The 10250-nt window shown below is 39.7% G+C and overlaps 1 protein-coding gene across 1 annotated transcript in view; it reads right to left on the bottom strand.

Moving 5' to 3' along the window:
- Nucleotides 1-10250, bottom strand: part of LOC107095332 (growth arrest-specific protein 7-like) — a 96024-nt gene that overhangs the window by 36414 nt on the left and 49360 nt on the right. Inside the window, exons 4-5 of the mRNA XM_015391376.1 lie at nt 8256-8344; nt 3857-3910 (exon numbers count right to left, since the gene is read on the bottom strand). Coding sequence (XP_015246862.1) covers nt 3857-3910; nt 8256-8344 — 143 coding nt within the window. The remainder of the gene's footprint in view (nt 1-3856; nt 3911-8255; nt 8345-10250) is intronic.

Raw genomic sequence — 10250 nt, 5'->3', positions numbered from 1 at the left:
ACAATTTATTTATTTGTATTTCTCAAGATTGTTTAGTTCAGGAGTTTGTTGACGGTCCCTAAGTGAACCAGCCGCCGTGAGAAGATGGAGCAACAGAGAGCGGCTGGCCGACATCTGAGCATCCGAATCGGATCGACTGTGAGCTTGAATATCTGGCTTCAAATAACATCCCTGCAGCAAATCAGCGCACATTTCTGAAACAGCCTTCGAGTTCACAAAATTCTTGTCCCATACTGCTGAGTTCTTTCTATATTGTGGCGTTTTGAAACAACTTTTTCAAGAACATCCAGCGCCCTAGATTCTGCAGGCACCTCTTATGATAGCTCAGTAACAGCACTAGGGGGCTAATTCAGATATCAAAATATATAGTTTTGGCTACTCAAAATTAACCTTGAAATATCCTGATTATAATTCCAGATATGTGAAAGTTTAAATGATAATTCAGGCAATACTATTTATCTCAAAAGGCATTTTGACTCTCCAAAATGTGATTGATATCTTGAAGTGTTATTTTCCCTCGTCATAATATAATTTAAGATATATTAACGTATCATTCAGGATAGTCAAAATTTAGTTTTTCAAAGTCAAAACTTTTTCTTTGCTATCTTAGAGGTAATTACGGACGGTCAGAAAAGTTGATTGCATGATAAACGGCTGCCATAAGCCTGTAAGCCTGCACTCAGGGCAGCAATTCAAGATATTTCACATGCGAATCCTCGCTATGCATTTGCATATCCCACTTAAAAGAAGTGAAGCGAAAATCACGTGTGTAAAGAGAGCCAACCGAGAAAATGCTTGACTTGTAACCAATGATTTGTTTGTATTTCTGGGTGTTGAATCAAAAACACATCAGTTTATTTACAGACTGATCTACACATTTGTAGATCTGAATACAGATTTGTAGATACAGATGTGGAACACACAAGTTATGTTATACATTTGCAGAAAATCGTACAGACGGACAAACCTCCTCACACATTTTCAAATCCCACTGCACAGACACACAACTCTCCACAAACATTTGCAAATAATTTTGCAACAATATTGCTCCCATACTATGGAGGACCAGCTCTACCATATTTAAAAATCAATACAGAAATAAGTGCTCAATAAATAAAGCATACAGTTAATTGCCCCCAAAAATAAAACAAATAAATGTAGGTAGAAATAAATTTATACAGTGATACATAAATGTATATATCTCCTTTGATTAGCTTATTTATTTATTCACCTTTGTAATAATAACTTATTTATTTATTGTCCATTATAATCTTCAACTTTATTTATTAATTACTTATTTTTGTAAGTATTTATTTATGTGCATGTTATAATATTTGTGTCTGTTTAATTCTTTCTTTGTGTTTTTTTTTATACACTTTATTTATTCCCATTTATGTCTGCCTGTCGTTTTTGCATTTCTGCCTCATTATGCAAACGAGGAAGGGTTGTGTCTTAGAGCGTTAACTTCTGCCCATTGGTTGGTTAGCATTTTACTGCATTATTGGAATCTACAGGAGAAGAGGAGAGAAATGCTAACCAACCGTTGGGCAGAAGTTGACCCTCTAAGACAATTTCTGCCTATCTAAAAACGAGTTGCCGAAAACCCACTGAGTTTGCAAGCACAGTTGGTAACAGGTGCAAAAGTGGTGCGGATGACCATATTTATACAAGGCTTTTATCTGTGCTGGCATTTTGGAACAGCAGTTAACAACGGATGCAGTTTAAAGCCATACACATGGTGGTAATAATGAGGAAAATAATTCATAATGCACAATGTACAACTACCTAAAGGTGCTATGCAAAACAATAAAAAAAAATAGAAAGATGAAACTAATAGAAGCTAAAAATGAAAGATTAATCATAAAACATTGAAAACTGCCTTTGACAGCAGTCATCCTGCATCCACAGTGGATACCCCACATTTTTCTGGGGTATATAGAAGGGCTTATCCACTGCATCCCAACATAATATTATTGTGCAATCCAGTGAATCGTGCAGCTCAAAAATTGCATTGCTGAAAGATGATGTCTTTACCATTATTTCTTGCAAACCTAATAATTTACATGCACACAGTCTCTCTCTCTCTCTGTCATATTGAATTGTACTTATTTGCTTCCTTCTTGACAGATTGACTGCAGAGCCTTACATGTGCAAGTTAACACCTGATTTTGGAATGTATTAAATACAAATACAGGAACTAAACCTACAATAATTCAGAATTGATTAATCATATTGCAGATTGTAACATTTGCAGGTTCTTCTGCAATATTTAGCATATTGTGATTGTCAGCATATTCTGCACCTTAGGAAAACATACTAATTTTATGAGCCTGGTGTTCCATTCATTTGAGCAATCAGTGGCTTAAGACTTCTTAACTTCACGTCGCCTTCAAAAAGTCCTTAAGGAGTTTCACTGATTGAGTGATCTTAGCGATGCTGCAGAAACCAAGCCTTGTTGCCAATGCAGCTCTGGACACTGTAGCACATGATTTCAGCACCTGGGACTCCATCCGGTCTGGTGCTGGGCTATCAGATGGTGGGAGTCTTATCATCCTTTAATGGTGTCAGCTGTGTGTCCTCTGCTGGTCTGCTTTTTGTCAGCACACCAGCAGAGGGGGAGAAAAAGGTGTTGAGTTGGTCTGGGAGAAAGGGTATCATTGGGGGGAGGAGGTTTTGTGGTACTGCTTGTAGTCAGCTATGTTGCAAATGTCCTTCCACATGGAGAATTGTTTTCTCTGACATTGGCTTCATTTTGCTTTTCAAGTTTAGCATTGGCCTCAGTCCATTCTGACCTTACTGTAGGCCTCCCTGGCCAGAATCCCATCCAGGTGGCCCCAGCAGGATGCCCGCACCTAGGAACAATGGCCCAGGCCACGCCCCCTCAACTTTATTATTAGTAATAATTAATAATTAAACTTTATCGATCTTACACTGGAGAAGCTTACCTCTGCATTTAACCCAACCCCTTGGGGAGCAGTGGGCTGCCATTGTCTGTTACCAGGGGAGCAGTGTGGGGTTAAGGGTCTTTGCGAAGGGACCAGGAGTGACAGTCTGCGGGAGTACGGCTCAAACTGAGAACCTCAGGATTCCAAGCGCAATGCCCTAACTAGTAGGCCACTATACCAAGATTCTTTGTTGCTATCTCCGCAGCAATGCCCGAAGGGACAGCTGCCATCAAGCCCACAACCACCCAACCAATCTGGGCACCAGTAGCCCCAGTCCATGAAAGAGGGGGCATTAAGCCTCCACAGCAGATGCAGCTTCCCCCTGACACCGCCCCCCAACCAGCCAGTCCACTTCCTCCCCCTGACAGAGCAGAGAACAGGGTCTATGGCGATGGTGAAGTCAAGGCCAGAAGCGAGTGCCAACAGCCTCAGTCTGTGGGACCGCCATGCCGCATGAGTACCAACCCTAGCCAGGAATCTGCACCGAAGTCGACCCACTGCCTCAGGGCAAACACAACCCACAAGCCGACCCAATATCGCCACAAGGCATGTAGATCCTTAAAGTAGATATTTAAAGTGCTCTGATATCATGCTCTCAAAACAGTCTGATGCCTATGCTTTAATTTGTCAAGATCAAGGGAAAAACTAGAAAATGACCAAAAAAGGAAATAGGATGACATAACCTGATTACTATTGAATAAATGTGAGTGCTTGATGAGATGATGTTGAAGTGTATCTTTCTTCTACCAACTAAAAACAACAACTAAAGGTTGTTTTGGAGAGAAAGAACAGATAGGTGGAGAAAACCATAAAATCACGTAGCTTTAACCAACCATCAAACTGCACATAGAAATCTCCTTAAGGGGACTAAAGACACATTTTCAAATTCCTTCCATCCATTAAAAACTCACCGTAACTGTTGTCTCCTTGCTTTGTTTCCTAGTGGGTGACGTTGATCCAGGGCTCTGCAGAGAGAAAAACACTCCATCAAAACTTTCCTCCTCCGTGTCAGACATGACTGCTCAACATGAACACTCTGCCACTCCACCAAACACGTGCAATCAAAGCTGTTTTCAACGTGGGAGACGGATGGGTCAGACTGGTGCATTCTGTACTCATGCTGCCAATGTTTGTGTGTGTGTGCAGATAGTTCTGCAGACCAAAGCAAAGCATGATCTGCTCTTTCTTTTGTGCACGAGTGTGGATATTTCTGTGTGTCATTTAAATCTGTTTCAACAGAACTGAAATCAATAAGCCATCTTGGAGGTTAAATGTAAAGGGGTCTGGCAAATGCATCTAAATCAAACACATATGACCATGTATTTTCTTGAAGGTATATTTCACTAACCTGACAACAGCCAGATGCATGTCTCGCTCCGCCTAGCTCCGCTCACATACATCTGGGAACCCGCCATAGGAATTGCCTTTACTGAAGGCTGGGCCTTATCAAAACTCCTTGCATATGATTGGATAAGCCACTTGTCTGTCATCTTTATAGACGTGCTAATTCAACCACTCACAGCGAAGCTAACCCGTGACGCTGTGAGAGGAGGAGCCATTTGGTAGATCAAGCTCTTGCCAAATCCGGTCGGGAGAAGGGCGAAAACATCGTTTCCACCAACAAAAGCCTTCAAAGCCGTTCTCTGATGTTCTTTTAATGAAACAATATCAGATAGATTGGACAACACAGAAGAAATAGCAGCATCAATGCTAATGCTTGCTTCCTCAATGCGAGCCGCCATTGTTGTTGGAATCTCACGGTCGCTTCTCCACTCCAGGACACACCCACCCTGCGTCCTGATTGGACAGACCATAAATTCGGTTGGGGAAATCACTTTCAATGAGCGGGTTCCCGCTGTTGTCAGGTTAATATTTCACCGACTGTCCTTTAATATCCAATAACAGAGAGGGGAAATGCCCCCAAAAAGTTGGGTGTCTCCAAAGACCAATGTTTCTGTGAGAACTGGGTGCTGCTGAACTAAACTGGGCACAAATGGAAGGAGGCCTTTGAGGTTCCTCTCAACTCAACTGAGGGTCATTTCATGCTGGCAGAAAGTTTAGGAGGACAGGCCAACAACCAAGTGCTGGAATTACTGACTTTATTAGGAAAAGCCCATGGTGAATACTGGGGTGCATGAGCTCTCCATGAGCATGGAGGTTGCTTGAAGGATAATGCAAGGTAGTGTAGAGGTCTCAGAGACAGACAGAGGAGTTGATGATTTTGGCACAATATGCCATAGTCCAACGTAGAAGAATCACACTCATCAGCCTTCCATGAAGTGCTGGTGAAGATTCTCAGTATCCAGGTTAAGTCATTCCAACAGAATGATAAAAAAAACAATCCACTGGACTTTATATAAAAGTTTGAAGGCGTTTCGCTTCCCATCCAGGAAGCTTTTTTTAATTCAAAATGAATTGAAAAAGCCTAATTTCATTTCACACTTGGAATGTCTAGACAGGAGTCCCACTATAGTTCTGTCTTTAGGTAGAGATAGAAAAACTATGTTTTTAAGGGTGTTTATGGAAGATGGGGAAGATTGCAAGGACGTTTGAGGTTGCATCATTACATGAAGAGGAGTTAGACCCATGCCTTTTGTGGTATTTTGTCTAAACACTTTAAAAGAAGTGGCTTTAACACAATTCTGTCTCTGTGCAATTGAGGTGAGCTTTGCTTTGTATTGGAAGTAATAAGGCAGTCTCCATCCATCCATTTTCCATCACGCTTATCTCAGCTGGGGCCATGAGTGCTGGTGCCTATCTCCAGCTGTCAATGGGTGAGGTACATCCCATCGCAGAGCAAGACAGAGAAAAACAGGACAAACAACCATTCATGCATACACTCACACCTAAGGTGAATTTAGAGAATCCAATTAACCTAACAGTCATGTTTTTGGACTGTGGAAGGAAGCTGGAGTACCTGGAGAGAAGCCACACATGCTACGGGAGAACATGCAAACTCAACGGAGAGAGACCCTGGGAATTGAACCTGGAATTTTCTTGCTGCAAGGCAGTAGTGCTACCCACTGCGCCATTCATTGGAGGCAAACGGCTCACTAGCATCAACATTTTCTTAATGATTGTTAATGGCTTTAATGGTTCAAGAAGAAGAGACAGAGGGAGTCAGATTCTTGTCACTTTCGTCTTTTATGGATGTGATCCTGCTGACCTTAGTATTGTCCCATTTCCATTTCCCTGACCTTGCTTTTTCAGAAAAGGTACTGGATTTTTTTAGGTCCTGCTCAACTATGATATCCTTGAGAAAAATTTGTAATGAAGATTTGTTAGGGTGGAGAAGAATGGATCCAGTGAAAACGGATGTAAGTACTTAAAAAAATGCAATATTTTGTGATATTGACAATCAATAACTTATCAGAATTAAAAACAAGCAATGACAAAAAACAAGCCAAAAAACAAAACAAAAAAAATGAGGCACTAGGGGAGAATTAGCCGCTCCAGATCTAAAGCAATGGTCTTCAGCTAGAGAAAGGTGGATCACTGCAGCAAGCAGAGGATTTCAGGTTTATCAAATTGTTTGGCACAAGCTGGGTTAGAATGGAGAAAGCTTAATATTGCCAAACTGGAAATGCTGTATCAATAAGAACAACTTTGTAGCAACTAACACCTATGGAAATTGTTCTTGTTCAATGGGCAAATTTGGTCCCTCTACAGGAAATGCACCGATCCCAAATCATTAAAACCACTACCAACGCTCACATTAGCCATCAGCCGGGCAGTGAGGGTGCAGTTGCCGTGCGGATAAAAAAAAGTGTTTCCATAAGAAGGAAGTCTTGACATACGCTGGAGTGGTCTCTGATTCAAGCTCCTGACTTTAGGAAAATTAGGCACCAGGCAGAAAAACGTCAAGATGAATTTCTGAATAAAAATCAACCCAAAACGCTGCCATTAATAGTCAAAACAAAGCGGCAAAACTGAAACAGATGAACTATTTGTCAGTGAAAACAGATATTTATCAGCACCGATAATGAGTTTTGAATTCCAGAAGAGATTGAATCTACATGAGCTCCGTTTCTGCAGCTGGAGCCGCTGCAGGACCAGCCTGGTTGCAGCATTGAATGTAAAAGACCTTCTGTAGCACGACCACACCATAGCTGCAGAGCGTTCATATCCATGTTCACACTGCCTTTAGAGTGATGTTGGTACTTTTGCTCTGCGAGGGAAACAAGTTGAGGTGCTTTAATATGGACATTCTCTTAAAGCTTTCACAAAGTGTCCCCTGAACAGATGGCATAACGGGAGAGACCAAGAGCCAGAGACGTTTGTTTTAAGATTTACTCTCTTTAAATAAAGATGTAACTTTAAAAAAAGAAGGGTTTGGGAATAGAGACTTTCTAAATAGTGGGTGGATGATGTGTAATATCTCTATGACTACAAGGCTAATTATGATCAGGGGAACAGATAATGTAGGAGGGTTTAATCAGCTTTGACTGCCATCAGCCTCCATTTAATGAGGAGATAGAGTGGTGGTTTAATCCAGACCCAAAAAGAACAGAAAAACACTCCAAATGTCTTACTTCTCCTTTTTGACAATATATTACGAAATAATAACTGCTTTTAGTTTGATTCAAAACCAATAAAACCATAATGTAGATAAAAACTGATGTGACTGGTCTACTCTTCTGCATATTTTAAGCTGTAAATTAGGGGACTTCAACATTTTCCAGGCCAAGGACCCCCAAACTGATGGCGAGATGGAGCGAGACCCCCTAAATATATATAGTATGAAATAGTGTTATATCAAACTGGTCCTATAGTCCCTTGATTACAGATGGAGTTATGTAACGAAAGTAATTTGGCCCTTGGATTGTTAAAGTATTTCTGATTCTGATTCCTGGTTGATGGGACAGGTGTTGTGAATGAAACGGTGCCCAGCTTGAAAGAGCTCCTGTGTGTCGCTGAATGTGTGCATTGATGACTGAAAGACATCTTCTGCCTCCATTTATCTGTTTACTACAGTGTGTTGAATTCTTGTTAATGTGGATTTAAAGACATTTCAATTAGTAGAAAAAACTTCAGGGGGGAATATAAAAAGTCAAATCAACCAAAATTTCCGTGACCCCCATGCAGTACCTCTGTGGACCCCCTAAGGGTCGCGGACCCCCTGTCAAAGACCTCCGCTGTAAAATGAAATAAACAGCTGATATCAGCATAGATTCACTGATGAATTCCCGTGAGCTTCGGATTTTAACAGCAACAATATTAAGGAAGATGGTAAAAGTTAAAATTTGTCTTTTAAATTTTCAGAACCCTAATAAATGCTATTTAAAGATAATAGATGTGTTGAGGCTTTACCTGAGGCTCTGTACTGCTCTTCCTAACCAGACTGTTGTGTGAATGGTCTCCATGATGCAAGGGGCTACCACCTGAATGGAATCCGTTCACTGCAGAAACAAATAAGACACGTAGCGACAGGTGAGGAGTCGATAGGTTGTGCATACTGAAAGTAAATCTTACTGAGCTCTAACATTATTATATGAATGCCTTTATATATAAGTGTATCATATGTGATACATGAGTTATGAGACTTCGGCATCATGTATGATACAGTATCTTTGTTCTTAAAAACACAATTAGACAGTGAACAGAAAAAACCTACTTAATGTATCAAATTTGATGAAAATAAATAATCTAATTTAACATAGAAAATAGTATTTTTTATTTTATTTGTCAGAAAATGCAATGACAACTCTAATTTAAAAAAATCCTCATGTCTAAAGTCCTGCATTACAGTGAAACAAATGCTATGTAGGTATTATACACATTTATAGACGAGCTAAACAAAATGCAAACTACAAAAAATCATCTGCTCATCCAGCTAATACAGTCTGTTAGCCGACATGAAAACTAAAACAAATGAGCCTCATATGAAAGGAGCTCGGATCACCACATAAAAGAGTGTTAATCACGTTCAAATAAACCGTTTTTTCAAGTTATTTCAAAATTTATTGTAATTTATTTGTATATTAATTCTTTAGGTGGAATTGTAGGTAAATGGTTTGGGTTTTTTTGGTTTTTGTGCTGCCCTGTAATGGACAGCTGACCACTAGAGTGAGGCAAAATTGCTGCGAAATCTTTTTATTTTCAGTTGTTGCTTTCATCAGATACCAATAATATCAATATTATTAAAATGGCACTTAACTACTGTCAAATGTTTAGCATTAAATCTTCTCCGTGCATCGACTGGTGTTATAAAATACCATGTTTTTAACAGGCATGTTTCTTTTAGGCATTTGTCTTAGTGGATGTTTGGACTGTTTGAATCAAGGGTGTAACTTTGTGATGAAAGTTGGTGGGACACTCTTAGAGTGGGGGCTGATGCACCTACATTTACTCCATACAAAAGCTTTCAATAGGGTTTGTATTTTCCAAAAATGAGGTCAAACATATATTTATTGAATTAAATGCTTTCCTATTGTTGAGAACACAAAGCACCCAAAATACACTGACATTTATATTTATAGATAGACATTAATGTATATTAAAAAAAAAAAGGATTAATAACAGCCAATTCCGATGCAAACAGCAATATATCACGTCTTCCTAGTATGTACACAATTTCAGTTTCATTCATCCATCCATCAGTCCATCCAGAAAAATGTGGATGGATTGACGGATATTTTTCCTTTCAGCTATGGGGCCAAAATTGTTGCTTTATTATTTGCAAATGTGTGTGGAGAGTTGTGTATCTGTATCTCGATTTGTGTGTGTGCAGTGGGAGTTGAAAGTGTGTAAATAAACTGTAAATGTGTGCGGAGATTTGTGTGTCTGTAAAACAATCTGCAAATGTGTAAAACTAGTGTCTGTGTAATCCGGTTTGCAAATGTGTAAAAAAAATCCACAAATCTGTATTTAGATTTACAAATATGTGCTGAGATTTGAAAATGTGTAAAAAATCCACAAATCTGTATTCAAATCTACAAATGTGTACTGAGATTTACAAATCTGTATTCGGATTTACAGCCTGTGAGTCTACACTCAGGGCAGCAAATCCAGATATTACAGATACAAATCCTCTCTACGCATTTGCGGATCTCACACGGCAGCAGTGTAGCAAAAATCACGTGTGTAAAGAGAGCAAACCGAGAAACGGCTCGACTTGTAACCAATGAATTGTCTGTATTTCTGGGTCTTGAACCGAAAATACTTCAGACATAAGTGTCTCTGTGTGCTTACAGATTGATCTACATATTTGCAAATCTGAATACAGACAGAATCTCAGTGCACATTTGTAGATTTAGATACAGATTTGTGGATTTTTTAAAACACATTTGCAAACCGGATTACACA

The sequence above is a fragment of the Cyprinodon variegatus genome, unplaced genomic scaffold (genome assembly GCF_000732505.1).
Source record: "Cyprinodon variegatus isolate N-32 unplaced genomic scaffold, C_variegatus-1.0 Scaffold538, whole genome shotgun sequence".
NCBI lineage: Eukaryota > Metazoa > Chordata > Actinopteri > Cyprinodontiformes > Cyprinodontidae > Cyprinodon > Cyprinodon variegatus.
The sequence above is the reverse complement of the archived record's forward strand: the minus strand, read 5'-3'. Positions and strand labels throughout refer to the sequence as shown.